The sequence below is a fragment of the Ahaetulla prasina genome, chromosome 1 (assembly GCF_028640845.1).
Source record: "Ahaetulla prasina isolate Xishuangbanna chromosome 1, ASM2864084v1, whole genome shotgun sequence".
Taxonomy (NCBI): Eukaryota; Metazoa; Chordata; class Lepidosauria; order Squamata; family Colubridae; genus Ahaetulla; species Ahaetulla prasina.
In genome coordinates, this window is record NC_080539.1 from 206,769,842 (window position 1) to 206,786,911 (window position 17,070).

General features: G+C 36.4%; 1 protein-coding gene across 6 annotated transcripts in view; it reads right to left on the minus strand.

Annotated features, from left to right (window-relative positions):
- GULP1 (GULP PTB domain containing engulfment adaptor 1) overlaps nt 1–17,070 on the minus strand; it is a 160,277-nt gene that overhangs the window by 22,154 nt on the left and 121,053 nt on the right. For all 6 annotated transcript variants that reach the window (XM_058189024.1, XM_058189033.1, XM_058189014.1 and 3 more), the window contains one exon: nt 5,018–5,089. In XM_058189024.1, coding sequence (XP_058045007.1) covers nt 5,018–5,089 — 72 coding nt within the window. The remainder of the gene's footprint in view (nt 1–5,017; nt 5,090–17,070) is intronic.

Consider the following 17,070-nt stretch of genomic DNA (forward strand, 5'->3'; position numbering starts at 1 on the left):
TCTTTGTTTTTATTTTATATATAGCCTTTATTATTTTTATAAATAACTCAAGGAAGTGAACATACTCCTCCTTCTACTACTCCTCCTATTTTTCCCACAACAACATCCTTGTGAGGTGGATTGACCTTAGAGAGAGTGACTGGCCCAAAGTCATCCAGCTAGCTCTCATAAGTGTTATACAAAACTGTAATACACTTTTATTTAGGTTGTCTCTCTATTATTCCATTTAAAGTGATATTAAAATAAAGTTGTATCAGATTTTATTTAATTGGATTTGTATGCTGTCTTGATGGATACAGCACTGATTAGGGTTACATTTGATTGTTGATCGGTTTTACCTGTGCTTGTTATGAAAGTTCTGTACGCCTTGAGCTCTGCCTCTGTAGTTTGGATCCTTGCCTTTTTTAGCTCTTTTTTGTAGCCAGAAAGTGAATTGATCTGAGAAGTGGCAAATGGCTACCTTGACGGTGCATGCAACCATGCATCACTTCTACAAAACCTTAATCTTTGATCTAGCCAATATGAACAACTTCTGTCCATCTAAATCTTTTCCTTTCTAGGGAAAGTGTTGGAGAAGATAGTGTGATAACAGTTATAGAAGGTCTTGAGTGACACAGTTTAGGGAAACCAAAGTTTAACAGAGTACTTACAAACGTTGACCTACTGTTTCAAAGCTTGGGAGATTGAAGAGAAAGAGATTTAGAATCAATTCTGACAAGACATGAGAGCGGGTGATTCAGAAGCTTTCCTAAACAGGTGCATCACTGACTCTGGATGGGATTATAGGAACTCAGTCCTTGTTGAATGACCACTCATTCAGTGACCATTCAAAGTTATGATGGTATTGAATGAGGTGATTTACTTCTTTGTAATTGAGTATGTTGCAGCATACAAAACATTTGCTAGACCAATTCTCGAATACAGCTCGCCTGTCTAGAACCCACACCTCATTTCAGACATTAATAAAATTGAGCGTGTCCAGAAATATTTTACAAGAAGAATTCTCCACTCCTCTGATCACTACAAAATACCTTATGCCACCAGACTTGAAATCCTGGGTTTAGAAAATTTAGAACTCCGCCGCCTTCGGCATGACCTGAGTATAACTCATAAAATCATCTGCTACAATGTCCTTCCTGTCAAAGACTACTTCAGCTTCAATCACAACAATACACGAGCACAGAATAGATTTAAACTTAATGTGAACCGCTCCAATTTTGATTGTAGAAAATATGACTTCAGTAATAGAGTTGTTAATGCCTGGAATGCACTACCTGACTCTGTGGTCTCTTCCCAAAATCCCCAAAGCTTTAACCTAAGACTATCTCCTATTGACCTCACCCCATTCCTAAGAGGTCTGTAAGGGGCGTGCATAAGAGCACCAGCATGCCCACCATTCCTGTCCCAATGTTCCCTTTGATTGTATCCAATTCGTATGGTTATTTCATGCTTATACTTATATATACTGTTGTGTTTGACAAATAAATAAATAATAAAATAAAAATAAATAATATTGTAAGTCCTCTTCCTCTAGGATGGATGAAGTAGGAGCCTACAAAAGGATCTTCTCTGTTAAAATCCTTTCCCCTTGGGACAATCTGCCCCTAAACCTGTTAGATTATTGTACTGCAAATAGAGGTTAATGACAGATACATAATAATTTTTACTATTATATACCAGGTATAGCTTCAACTGTATGCCACACAATTAACCTTATAGTTTTGGAATAAATGACTATTTATTATATTGTAATTATGACCTTTCAATGTTTTTTTAACCATTTGCAAAATGAAAAGAGAAAAAGAAAGGATTGACCTGATTATTCATCACTTGGTTCTGCACATAAGTTTATATAATACTTTACAAGAAATTTGTTTACATTATCAAGTAGACTGAGTAGGGGAAAAAATAAATACCAATAAATGACAATATTTGTAGCTCAGGGTTGAAATGAGGGATCCTTGGTGCTCTCTGAGCTTGCTTGCTTTCTTAAAGACGTTTCATTACCCAAAGTAACATCAACAGTGCTAATTGATGCTACCTAGTTTGAATAATGAAATGTTTGCAAGAAAACAAGCAAATTCAGAGACCACCCAGGATCCCTCAGAAAAATAAATAAATAAAAGCACAGGAAACAAATTAATCAACAGAGAAGGCTAGATTAGAAGAACAGCCAAGAGAATGTTTCCAACAGCAGAGTCCTGCTGAAGATCCCCTTGAAGTCAACTTTATATTGACACAGAATATATGTCTTTCATCTTTGCAATCAATCTTTTTGCCACTGTAAGCGTAAGCAATGGATGTTTTCTTTATCCTGTGGTTATCAGTATATAGCGTAGAAAAAAAAATCCCATGTGCATCTACAAAAGCCAAACAATTTTCCAAACCAAAATTAAAATCCAGGTAGTCCTCGACTTACAACAGTTCATTTAGTGACCATTCGAAGTTACAACGGCACTGAAAAATGTGACTTATGACTAATTTTCACATTTCTGACCACTGCAGCATCCCCATGGTTACGTGATTTATGTTTGGATGCTTGACAAATGACTCAAATTTATGACGGTCCCCTTTTGCGACCTTCTAACAAGCAAAGTCAAGGGGGAAACCAGATTCACTTAACAACTGTGTTATTAATTTAACAACTGCAGTGATTCACTTAACAAATGTGGCAAGAAAAGTCGTAATATGGGGCAAAACTCGCTTAACAAATTTTACACTTAGCAACATAAATTTAGGCTCAACTGTGGTCGTAAGTTGAGGACTACCTGTAACTGCTAGCCAAAAAGGAACCACTACAGCACAAGACATCATAAATAACAATGCTGCTTTTTTGGAAATTCACTTTTCCAACAATAAGCTTAATCTACATTTATCTACCGTAATAGATACAAAAATAAAAATAAAAATGGGTTATTTGATTATGGATGTGATTATTGGAATAATAATTGTTCATCTATAAAAAGTGACAATGAATGTTAAAAGAATTTTCCATTGTCATAAATGGGTTAGATATTTTAATCCCCGACTCCATGCTTGATTATATTCTTGAAGGCCCCAAGTTGGATACTAACATAGTATAATTTAGCAAGGACTTACTAGGGTTGTTTTGACTTGTGTCTGTTAAAATTACTAAAGGTGGTTCTGAAACACTTAAGTTGAAGGCTAATATCTTGACATCAAAAGTTGTTTTATTTATAAAAATTTCCACGGTTATTTTTTTTTTCAACTGATAAACAGGCTGCAGCAATTAATTGAACAATAGTATGCACTCTGCATTCTATTCACTATCTCCCCCAAAATAATGATTTCCTATGTCCACAAAAATCAAAGTAGACGTCTCTCTGATAGCTCATGTAGAAGAAGGAGAATTTGATACAAATAATTGGACCCTAAGGGACTCCCATTTATAAGAGACGTCTGATATTAATGATCCCAATGACGAAGCTCATTGACTTGAGACAGAAGATACACCTTACTGAGTCTGAAAAATTAACATCTCTTTCTCTAAGAGGCAACAGGAGCTTCCTAACAGAGGAAATAACTTCCTCTAGAAGTTAAATTCATTTTCAGAAAATATATTTTAGAAATATATAGAGGAATGTTATACCAATACTGTAAATTATTCACAGCAAAGCTTTCTTTTTTAAAGGTAGGTAAATTTAGCATAGAAGATGGACAGTGTGACATTCCTTGATTATTTTAATAGAAGATTTAAAAGAAATTATTTTTGCCCAGACTTTTTCCAACTGTTCTAGGAGAAAATTGTTTAGGTTTACAAAGACTACCAGGCTCTGCAATTTGATCCCCAACTCAGTTATTGCTTTTCAATAGGAATCCCTAGAACATGTGTCAGGAAGAGGAAGAAACAGGAGATGAGAAGTAGCCACTGAAAAGGCAAAAGGTTAAATTTACAGCTGCTCTATCTACTGTCTGGAACAAAATACGTAATTCCTTCTAAAAATGTGGAATATATGATCCCTTCCTTTTCTTGAATTTTGCCCATGTCATTAATGTACATCCAGATTAGAGTAACTAAATAGATGCAATGCTATTCACAAAAGAGGGGACTGTGTATGAATTTCAAAGCCTATATCAGGAGTGTCAAATCCAAGGCTTAGGTCTAGCCGGTGGGGCCGCCTTGGAAATAGTGAAGGACTGGCCCACAGTGCCTCTGCCAGTGAAAATGGAGCTCCATTTTCACTGGCAGAGGGTCTCAGGAGGCCGTCGCAGCTGAAAATGGAACTCACGAGCCAGTGTGTGCTGGCAGCGTGTGTACAGGCAGTGTGCTCGGGCCACCACAGGCGGCCCCAATGTGAGTGACATTGAGCTGGCCATGCCACCCTGGCTACACCTACCCCAGCTCCCCAAGGTTGAACGCAACCCTGATGTGGCCCTCAATGAAATTGAGTTTGACATCCCTGGCCTATACTGGGGTAGGGTAATTCCAGTTTGGGAGAATATTGAGATTTCAATCCCCATTCTTGCTAGAGTCCTAACTAAGATATTTCTATTGGTGGGGAAAATTCTTATTTTGATCCTATTTGCTTCAATTAACTTTGCTTTGTTAGTAGGTCTTCCTATATGTTGGGGTAGAGAAAATATATATATTTAAAAAATCAGAGATTTGGTGATTCCACAATTTAAATAAGGAAGGGTTGTGAACATACCTGTGCTATTACAACATACAATATTGATATTTTGGAACTCAACACAACGTACTTTGCAAATGAACATAAACACACGTTTCCCAGGTTAATATTGTAATGATCCAATCTGAGTCAGTCAATGGGACCAAAGCTTTATTCTTTTCTGTCTGCAGAATGTGTCTCCATTCTGGAGAGAGAGAAATTTCCTCAAGATTGACACCAGCACGAAAAACACGTGGAAAAATAAACCTTTGGTCTCAATGACCAACTCAGATTGGCTCCTACAATGTACTTTAGTTACAAACAGGCATTTAGAATCAGACATATTTTTTTCAAACATAAATATTGTATTTTAAAATTTTCCTTACCTTAAGTTTTCTCACAGCATCTCTTACAACCTCTGTGCCTTTGGGCTGTTCCACTTCTGTACTGCCAAGAAACTGAAATATTGTAATTTGTGAGAAAAAAGTTTTAAGTCTTTGAAATAGCTAATCAGCGTTTTAATGGCCAATAATTTATTTCTGTATGATTTTAAATCAGAAAGACTAAATTTTGGTTAAACTGAAATATTTTACCTAATTTAACATCTTTTTCTTTCATCGAATATGCTTTTGACCGCTAATGCACAACGTGTACTTTCATAATTGTCTCCTCTGGTAAATCAATCTTGGAGAAGTCCTAACCCTAATTGAAGCACGAAGCTGAAGCCTGAAGATGACGAATGAGACTTCGTCGAAACGTCGCCAAGACACTTCCAATTTTACGTGGGAGAAAACCCGAATAACCAAAGACCTACATATATATATTTTTTTTCTGAGGTTTTCGTGGGTGTTCGTATGTAGGTCTTTGGCCATTCGGGTTTTCTCCCGCATAAAATTGGAAGTGTCTTGGCGACGTTTCGACGAAGTCTCATTCGTCATCTTCAGGCTTCAGCTGAGCCTTTGCTCCCAGAAGCACGAAGCTGAAGCCTGAAGATGACGAATGAGACTTCGTCGAAACGTCGCCAAGACACTTCCAATTTTACGCGGGAGAAAACCCGAATGGCCAAAGACCTACACACACACACACACACACACACACACACACACACACATATATCATAGAATATGCTAGTGCATTTTATATATATCATAGAAATACCACATCTCTGACATAAATACAATAGAACAAGTCCAGAAATATTTTACTAGAAGAGTTCTTCACTCCTCCGAAAACAACAAAATACCTTATACCAACAGACTTGAAATCCTGGGATTAGAAAACTTACAACTCCGTCGACTTCGACATGACCTGTGTTTAACACACAAAATCATCTATTGCAATATCCTTCCTATAAAAGACTAATTCAGCTTCAATCGTAATATTACAAGAGCAAAAAATAGATTCAAGCTAAATGTCAACCGCTTCAAACTTGATTGCAGAAAATATGACTTCTGTAACAGAGTTGTTAATGCTTGGAACTCATTACCTGACTCCATAGTCTCTACTCAAAATCCCAAAAGCTTCAACCAAAAACTGTCTACTATTGACCTTACCCCGTTCCTAAGAGGACTATAAGGGGCGTGCATAAGAGTACAAAAGTGCCTACCATTCCTGTCCTATTGTTCCCTTCATTATATCAAATTAATATAGTTGATGCTTATTTTTTTACTTATATATATATATATTTTCTTCAAGATATGTTGTTTTATCTATGACAGTTGTTTGTGTATACTATTGTGACAAAAAGAAATAAAAAAAAAAGAATTTAGGGCAAGACTTCAACATAAATTATGGTGTCATTCCAGAATTTATTACATTTGTTTTGGAACAAACATTCAGGATTAAGGAAAAAGGCAAACAGCACTCAGCAATACTTTCAGAGCGGCTTATAGTAATGCTGACTTGTAAGTATTTCATTTAAACGATTGTTATTCGTTTCAGAGGATAAGAACTGCTGCACTCAGTTAATCAATGAAGGACTACACTGAAGCATTGGTGAACAATTCAAGCAGGAATTTTGCAGTGGATGCAAAAAGGACTATGTGGTATGTTGCGGCACAAACCCAAGGCTGTATACACCCACTGCTGATAATATTTGCCAGCTCTGTAGACTGGATGGCAATAAAGATTAGATGGAATTTAGCTCATGTATTCTCTTTGCCCCCAAAAACAAAATTTAGCCCAAATCTTTTTGTAACTAGGGGTCCAGAGTAGCTCCTTTTTCCAAGCAGTGAGAACAAATCAGGTCCTCCCTGCTTGAAATAATGTTCTGTGGTTATTGCATAGATAATAAGGCAACAGGAATTTTTATTATCTTTTTCTGCATGGAGAAAGGGGCTATTGTGAGCTGTGAATTTGGTTTAGAGTGTAGGGCACCAGGGATGATAGTCTTCCTCTCCTTGATGTATGCCCACTGTCATTTGGTCACTGGAGATGTAGCCCTTACCGAAAACTGTTCTGCAAATCAACTCATACTTCATTAATGGCCATATGGGCAATGCTGAACCTATAATATGCTTATATCTCCCAGACCTCCTGTTGTTAGGCAGCTTTCAGAAAAATAGAAAACTTGTTAGGTTGGATGATCTGTGAAAATTTAACTGTTAAGTAAAAAAGTTGCTAAGTCTTTGAAAAATTAAAAAGGCATGGATTGATTATACTTGAATGAGAAATGGGAACCCCAAGGCTATGAACTAGACAGGGAAGTGAAAGGCAAAACACTTAAATATTTTTGCAAAGAAAACCATGTTCAATACTAAAAATATCAATGTAGGAGAAATATCAGCAATAACTTCCATGTGTTAATAACATTTCAAGACATTAATTTTGAGTATTTAATATTTACACATATCAGTTAGATGCTATAGCACATGGACTTACAAAATTATTTATGAAAAAGAAAAACTGGGTTGCCTCATTATTCTTGGCTCCTGAATAGAATAGAATAGAATAGAATAGAACAGAATTTTTTATTGGCCAAGTGTGATTGGACACACAAGGAATTTGTCTTAAGTGTACAGTATATACTTTCAGTGTACATAAAAAGACAAGATACATTTGTCAAGAACCATAAGGTACAACACTTAATGATAGTCATAGGGTACACATAAGCAATCGAATCATACTAGGAAACAATCAATATAAATCATAAGGATACAAGCAACAAAGGTACAATCATGCAGTCATAAGTGGGAGGAGATGGGTGATGGGAATGATGAGAAGATTAATAGTAATAGTAATGCAGACTTAGTGAATAGTTTGACAGAGTTGAGGGGTTCATAAGTTGAGAGGTAAGTTTCTATTAGTACTTTTCACTTCCTGAAGGTGGGTTCTTGTCCCTAAATCTGCTTTAGTGGCTAGAGATCCTGACCATATTGAATATTCTTCAGGACTAAATCTGCGAGTTTGCATTACTAGGATTTACTGTAACTACTGAATTTTAAGCACATCTGCAAGTACAGAAAATACCACTTCTGTGCTCAGAAGTATTTCGGCTACTTGTTTAAAGTAAGTTAGCAGATTAATTTTACAGTAGTTTAATAGACAGAAGCAGAAGTGAGTAACTTTTGCTGAGCTTTAACTTCCAGTTTCTTCACCATTAGGCAGGCTAACTAGGACTGGAGAGAACTGTAGTTCAGCGGTACTTGGAAAGCTACAGGCACCCTGCTCTGGAACTGTCTACCCCAATATATCTTATATTCAATACTTTTATCTGGAAATCTCTCTCCCTCCCTCCCTCTCTCTCTCCCTCCCTCCCTCCTCTCTCTACACACATACACACACACACAAGGAACCATAGTTTAAACTTGTTGATTTATAAACTAGCCTCCCATAATAAAACCACATTAAACGAGCAATTTGGATACCAGAATTACAGTTGTCTCTTCAAGTTGAAAACATATGTTTCCTGGAAAATAATTTAATTAGATATTTTTACTTTTAATGCATCCAACACTATTATGGCCAATATACTTATCCTTAAAACCTCTGAAAAAACAGCGACTATAAGCAAGTTCTATGGTGAGATGTAGGATAAAAATAAAAGTACTCAAAGGAACTACAGCCACCTATCTCCACAACCCCCATCTCAGACACACCAACAACAGCCAAGCCTCCTACAACTGACCCCATTTCATTGGGTTCACAACCCCTAGTGATCACAGAAAAGGAAGTGCACGACCTATTTCACAGACAAAAGCCAGGAAAAGCTCCAGGCCCAGACAAGATAACTCCTTCTTGCTTAAAAGTCTGTGCTGACCAATTGGCCCCTATCTTCACCCATATTTTCAATAAATCACTAGAGATGTGTTATGTTCCTTCTTGCTTCAAACGCTCTACCATCATCCCAGTGCCGAAGAAGCCCACCATCAAGGAACTGAATGACTACAGACCAGTTGCTTTAACATCTGTAGTCATGAAAACCTTTGAAAGGCTAGTGCTTTCCTACCTGAAAACCATCACGGATCCGCTGTTAGACCCCTTGCAATTTGCATACCGAGCAAATAGATCAACAGATGATGCTGTTAATATGGCTCTGCACTACATCCTACAACATCTTGAGTCTCCAAAGACCTATGCAAGGGTCCTTTTTGTAGACTTTAGTTCAGCATTCAATACCATCATTCCAGACATTCTCCTAACTAAGCTAAACCAGCTACAGGTACCGGAACAGGCTTGTAAGTGGATCACAAGCTTCCTAACAAACAGGAAGCAGCAGGTGAAGCTAAGCAAGATCACATCAAAAACCTGTACAATTAGCACAGGGGCCCCCCAAGAGTGTGTGCTCTCCCCACTTCTCTTCTCTCTGTATACCAATGACTGCATCTCCAATGATCCATCAGTTAAGCTACTGAAGTTCGCAGATGACACAACAGTGATTGGTCTCATTCGAGACAATGATGAATCCGCATATAGACGAGAGGTCAAACGACTAGCCTTGTGGTGCAACCAAAACAATCTGGAACTGAACACACTCAAAACCGTAGAAATGGTGGTAGACTTTAGGAAAAACCCTTCCATACTTCCACCTCTCACAATACTTGACAACACAGTATCAACAGTAGAAACCTTCAAATTTCTGGGTTCTATCATATCGCAAGATCTCAAATGGACAGCTAACATCAAAAACATCATTAAAAAAGGACAACAAAGAATGTTCTTTCTGCGCCAACTCAGTAAGCTCAAACTGCCCAAGGAGCTGCTGATCCAATTCTACAGAGGAATTATTGAGTCTGTCATTTGCACCTCTATAACTGTCTGGTTCGGTTCTGCAACCCAACAAGAAAAACACAGACTTCAGAGGATAATTAGAACTGCAGAAAAAATAATTGCTACCAACCTGCCTTCCATTGAGGACCTGTATACTGCACGAATCAAGAAGAGGGCCGTGAAAATATTTGCAGATCCCTCGCATCCTGGACATAAACTGTTTCAACTCCTACCCTCAAAACGACGCTATAGAGCACTGCACACCAGAACAACTAGACACAAGAACAGTTTTTTCCCGAAGGCCATCACTCTGCTAAACAAATAATTCCCTCAACACTGTCAGACTATTTACTGAATCTGCACTACTATTAATCGTTTCATAGTTCCCATCGCCAATCTCTTTCCACTTATGACTGTATGACTATAACTTGTTGCTGGCAATCCTTATGATTTATATTGATATATTGATCATCAATTGTGTTGTAAATGTTGTACCTTGATGAACGTATCTTTTCTTTTATGTACACTGAGAGCATATGCACCAAGACAAATTCCTTGTGTGTCCAATCACACTTGGCCAATAAAAAATTCTATTCTATTCTATTCTATTCTATTCTATTCTATTCTATTCTATTCTATTCTAACATTTATAATCATTTCATTTTTGATAATTTTGACCTCCCCACTCAGTCTTCAGATATCACTTAATTACACTGTCATACTACTCTGAAAACACAAAGTAGTTAAGAGGTTCTCTCTTGACAAATATATCATTTAGATCTAAATGTGTACTAGTAACATTGCTACAAAGTTAGAGGATGTCAAATTCATATATAGTCTGAACTGAAATTGTTTCTGTATTTCCATATTGCTTTTCTCCTTTATTCAGGAAAGATCTTCTTGAGCCAATAGCTGGTAAGAACTCACATACATTATTATTCATAACATTATAGCATTCCATGTTCATACTAAAAACTGTAGAACTTGATGAAATCCATTTTTAAAATCGTTTTAAACAATTACCGTAAATCAGATATCCAACACATGTAAATCTTTCTCTTCCAGTAGAGAGCAGCATAGCATTTGTTATTATGCATATCTTTTTTTTTTAATTTATTCCTGTCATACAACTTTTTTTTTAAATTTCATGCATGAATTTTAATATCTTTGAATAATTGAGTGCTAATAAATACTTGGAATGCCATAGAATAATTGATGTGAATTCAAATGAACAAAATAGTATCCTCAATTTGAAAATTAGACGTATAAATATACACCATTTATTTTTCTAAATGTATGTAAACAGTGGAGCTAATATATATATATATATATATATATACATTATAAATACTGTGATATATCTGTATAGTCTGGGCAAAATTATCTCCTTATTAAGAGAGATTAAGATAGATAAGAAAGATGTTTGAATCCTGCTCAAGAAAAATGATGTTAACTATGGATAAATGCCCTTTCCCTTCACTGCAGAAAATAAGAGATAACTTTCTGACTGAAAAAGAAGTTGAATACCCCAATCTTACAATACTAAAATAATGCATATGTACTAAAGAAATGACTCATTGTTAGAAACCAGTCCTGGAATGTGAAACAAATCTATACGTACTAAAGAAATGAAAGATGTAGTTTAACGAGCCAGTTTGTTGTAGTGGTTAAAGCACCAGGCTAGAAAGTGGCAGATTCTGAATTCTGAATAACAAGTAGTTAATACATTTGGTAAATCAAACTGAAATTTTGGCTGCATTTTTTGGATGAGAAAAAAATGCTGTTAATTACAGACCTCATAGTCACCAAGCAGTGTAGAAATGTATATTAAGAGACAGCTTATTAATAGTTGTCTCTTGGTTTTCCCAAGGTTGGCACTGCTTTTAATTGATTCAATCAACAACTAGATGAATGCTGATGAAGTTACTTATTTTTCTATTTTAATATTCTTTACATTCTTTGTCCATAATATTTTACCATGATATTTGAAAAAATTATCTAAATTAGTCGGGCAACCGTAGGTGAAATCATACAGTTTGTTAAAATATTTGTAAATAGAGAAAATATTATCTCAAGTGAGGAAAAAGCAAATTGTGGTTTGAGAAGACTTCTCAAACTATTACTCCCTGTAAGGACATATATTTGGCTTTATTTCATATGCACTAATGTCTCTGATTTAATTCCATTTTAATAAGAACCAATAAATTCTTAACCGACTAGATCAAGTCACCCAAACAATGGATTCAGAGAGCCACAGACTTAATTGTTGTACAAATAATTATATAATTATATCAGTATATAAAATTCAATGCAGGTTTGGGGAAAAAAACACAATTTTCCATCTGATTTAATCTGGCAATACAGGTGAATTAATAATGAAGGAAGTATAACTGACATGGGAATATTATAGGAGGTGAGGTGTGTTAGTCTATGATGGCAAAAACATCTGAAATCTAGTAGCACCTTTTCTCCCCAAAATTATATTAAGTCATACTTTTTTGCAGGCTACAGTTCACTTTATTAGATGCATCTCTCTTGGTTTCACATCCCCATAATGCTACAAATCTGTGAGATCCTGTTTTTAATGATATTAGGCAATTGGTTTCTTAAGTACAAGTATTTTAAAACATTATTTATTAATTGAATTGTGCTTCAACTTAGAAAAAAATAATTTTTCTTTAGAATATTGCAAAGCCTCATTAGAACTTTAGTAATTCTTGCCTTTAAATGATGAGTAACCACAGTTTTTTGTCTATTTTTTACAGTGAAAATGGATAGATCATAAGGTATTTTGTCTAAAGTTACTGATACATTAGTACAATGTGCTGGGAGCAACGTTGCCAATGTCTTTTCTGTAATTGATTAAAAACTAATTTATTATAAGTATAATTGAAAACTACCAGCAACCCAGGGCTGCAGAGCATTCTCTCTGCTAATCAGCAGAAAAGGTGCCTGCACTTCTCTGTGTTCAGCTTGGAATATCATTTATATTAACATGATTGCATTATTTTCTGAGCCAATCACTTCTTGTTGATTCCATAAGGAGTTTGTATTGATTCTTGTACAACACTTAATTTATGATGCAACTAAGCTCAATTTCCTGAACTGAGGAATTCAGTTTGATGACCTTAATTTAAAAGCATCTCAGATCACACAATTTAGTCTCATAAAAATTTTATGGCTTACTTGCAGATTACACTTTTAATTTTCTTAGGTATCATTTTCTTATTTTTTCCGCCATTCCTCTGCTGTAAACATCTGTCTGTGTGTGTGCGCGCATATGCACGCATGTATGCGCATGTATACACACAAACAGTATTTGAAACAGTATTGACTCTACAGATACATGAATACATTCACCTTTGAGTCATTGCTGACCTCCGGCCACTGCCTACACTAGTCTTTTTTCTGGACAAAATCTCAGAAATGATTTGGTACCTTTTTTTTTTAGGGCTAAGAAAAAATGATTGGCCCAAAGTCACCCAGTTGGCTTCATGCCTAAAACAGGACTAGAATTCACAGTCTCCTAGTTTCTAATCTGTGCCTTAACCACCACATCAAATTGATTCTTAATAACATATTTGCCACACTATTATTTAGGAGAATTGTGTTATCCGACAGTCTTAGATTTTATATTGATTTTCATATAAATGCAATAAATTAAAATATTTTTCTTTAGCATTATTTCAAAACTCAGTTGTCAAATCAACTTTTCCTATGATTTTCAGTTAATCAATATGTCTTTCTAAGTAGATTTAATGCCATTTATAACCACCCTTTACTCAATGTGAAATTTCATAACTAATGAACTGTCCCACTTCCATGCAAAAGTTTCTTGAAAAGTACCCAAGAGCCCACCCTTAGGACAAATAAATTATATTATTCTATTTTCTATGGCAGAGAAAATAATTATATTTCTCCTGTATTCAAGTTAGGAGACTTTCCAAAACCACAACAAATAACCAAAAGATAAAATAGAATCGTAGAGAAAAAAGGAATCTAAGAGATCAAGTCCATCTTCCTGCACATTGCAGGATACACTACCCCTATTCCTAATATATGAACCCTCCCCACTTCTGCCTGAAAACCTCTAGAGAAGGGGAACAAATAACTCTATTCCTATTCCACTGATCGACAATTATTACTGCTGAGGGTTCTTCCTAAAGCAGAATTCCCCAACCTGTGGGCTGTGGCCTATTTGCAACTGGGTCATGCAACCAGTGGGTTCTCTTGCAGCCCGACCAGGGGTGAAATCTAAAAATTTTCCCTATCGGTTCTGTGGGCATGGCTTAATTGGTGGGCGTGGCTTGGTGGTCAGATGACTGAGTGGGCATGGCCAATAACAATAAATAATAAAAATAATAAACAAAGTATAAAAAACAATAAGAGGTATCAAAAACCAACTTTCACACTCTACACACACACAACACAACTGACTCACACACAATGTAAAAGCAGCTGCACTTCACACTTCACACAGCCACAAAAAGCTCAAAAACCAACTCATACTTTACACACACACAACTCACACACACACACACACACACACTCACAAAATGCCATATACAGTTTTCTGAGATTTTGTGTGTTTGTGTAGTTAGAGTGAAACACTACAGAAACACACCAAATCTCAGAAAGCTGCACAAATATTTTATTTTATTATTTTATTTTACTTTATTGTGGACTTCAAATCCCAGAGTTCCTCAGCCAGCAAAGCAGGAAGTCAAAGCAAACTTTTTTTTTCTTCAGTAGCTGAAGAAAACATGCCGTTGCCAGCCTGAAAGAGCAGTAATTATAGGGGGCATGGGTGGGGGCTCTTGTAAGTGGGGGCTGTTAAAAAGTGAGTTTAAAAGCCTGTGAGGATCAGGAAACTCCTCTGGGATCGCCAGAGGAGGCTTTTAAAACCTCAGGTTTTTTTCTTTTTTCTCTTCCCCTTCGGCTGAAGAGGGTTTTTTTAAAAAAACTTTTAAAGTGTTCTGATGATCTCTGCTCAGCCCCGCGATCATCAGAGGTTTTTTTTTTTTTACTTTTCAAGGCATGTTTCAGCTGAAGAAAAACTTTTAAAAGTAAAAAAAAAAACCCTCTGCCGATGGTGCGGCTCAGCAGAGGCGGGGGGCGGGGCCAGGGATTTTTGCTACCGGTCCTCCGAACCAGCAGCTGCCATCACTACCTAATTGGGAGAGCCGGTGCGAACTGGGAGCATTTCATCCCTGAGCCTGACCCATGTGACTGGTGGGCGCAAGCACTTGCAGCCCCATTTGGTTGAGCGGTAGGCACTGGCGCTCACAACCACACTGGTGCCAGTGGTGGGTACTGGTGCTTGCAGCCCCACCTGTTCGAGGGGTAGGTGCACACACCCGCCATTCACACAAATGAAGCTGCATGCGTATATGTGAATGCACCTGCATTTGCACATTTGCACAAAACTATCCCCTTTCTCCACTTCCCCTGGGCCTCCAATCCAAAAGGGTTGGGGAACACTGTCCTAAAGTCTAATCTGTGTCTACATCCTTCAAGTTTCCTCCCATTATCTAGTCTTATTCTGTGGAGCAAAGAAGAGTGAGTCTGAACTTTCTACAATGTGACTGCCATTCAGATATTCAAAGACAACTATTGTGTCCTCTCAACTTCTTTTCTGCAAGCTTTAAATTACATTCTGTTTATGCCTACCATTATAGCCTAAGTATTTTTGAATTTATTCCTTTTCCTCCCAAATATTAGACCTCTCTCCTGACTTTGAATTGTCTGCAAATTTTGTAAGCATTTCCTCAACACCCTCACCCATATCAATTTATAACAACATTGAAAAGCACGGTCCAGTGACATTCCACTTCATATGTCTTTCTAAGTAGATTTGATGCCATTTATAACTACCCTCTAAGTATAATCCTTGAACTAGCTGTGGATCTACTCCACCATTGAGTTGTTAAACTGATGTTAGATGATTTTGGCAAAAGCCTTATTGAAATCAAAATATACTATATCCACAACAATTCTCTAGCCATTCAGGCTAGTAATTCTTCCATAAAAGGACATAAAGTTAGTCTGGCATGACATGTTTACCCAAAATCCATGTTGGTTCCTGTTAAATATTCATTCCTATTTAAATGCTTATAGATTGCTTGATAATTCACTAGACAACATTTTTTTCAAAAGCTTTGCTTCCTGATCAACTTTTGGTGATTATGATAGATCCCTTCACACTGAACACAAATATAATTTTAGAATGACTGCATCACATAGGAATTTTAAGAAATATGCAATTAACTTAAAATGACTATAATGTATTTAATCACATGATGTTTCTGACATGTTGCATGAGTTCCACAAGGCTAAAAGTATTTTGCTGCTGATTTTTATTTGTACTTAGTATCTGATGCATCTCACTGCAATGTTTAACAATAGTTAGCCAGCATTAACGGATTCCTGTTGCCCTGACACCATTTTTCCATTGTGGCAATATCCTGGTGAAAACTTTCACTACTGAAAGTTTGTCACTCCATTTAGATTTTTAGGAAAGAAGTCCAAGTGTGAATGAAAATGAATCTTCAGTGATGTGTTGCACTTCATGGTCTTGTATGCTGTAAGAAGACTGTTAACCAGCTGAATGTAATTTGATGCTCTGTTTTTACCAAGAAAATTCTCAAAAACATCCTTGAATGCTTTCCAGGAGATTTTCTCTGGCCTCAGTAACAGATCTTCAAACCGCTTATCATTGATGATGTATCTGATCAGTGGACCAACAAAAATGCTTTCCTTAATCTTGGCATCAGTTATCCTTGGAAACATCTGTCTCAAATAATGGAAACCTTCACCTTCCTTGTTCATTGCTTTCATAAAAATTTTCATCAATATAAGTTTTATGTGACATGAATGCAAAAATATCTTTGTTTGGACAACAAGTAGTTCATATGCTATCCAGCTGTCCCATTTACATATGTAACAAAAGTATTTGAGTTGCATTCCAAGCAGCAGAGCCATTACTTTTAGATCGCTACAGATATTCCAGTTGTACTTAGTGGATATATACTTCCACTAAGTATACTTCCACTACTTCCCATGTTTGTATATGTTTCTTTCATGTATGCAGCATAGTCAAGAGGTACTGAAGGGTGTACATTGCAAAACAGCTTGCAGAAATTTTTCTATAAAATGGTACATGATAGGTTAAATTATTATTTATGATTAGCAGCCAAAAAACAGTAAAATATACCCAAAAGTATTTAGGAAG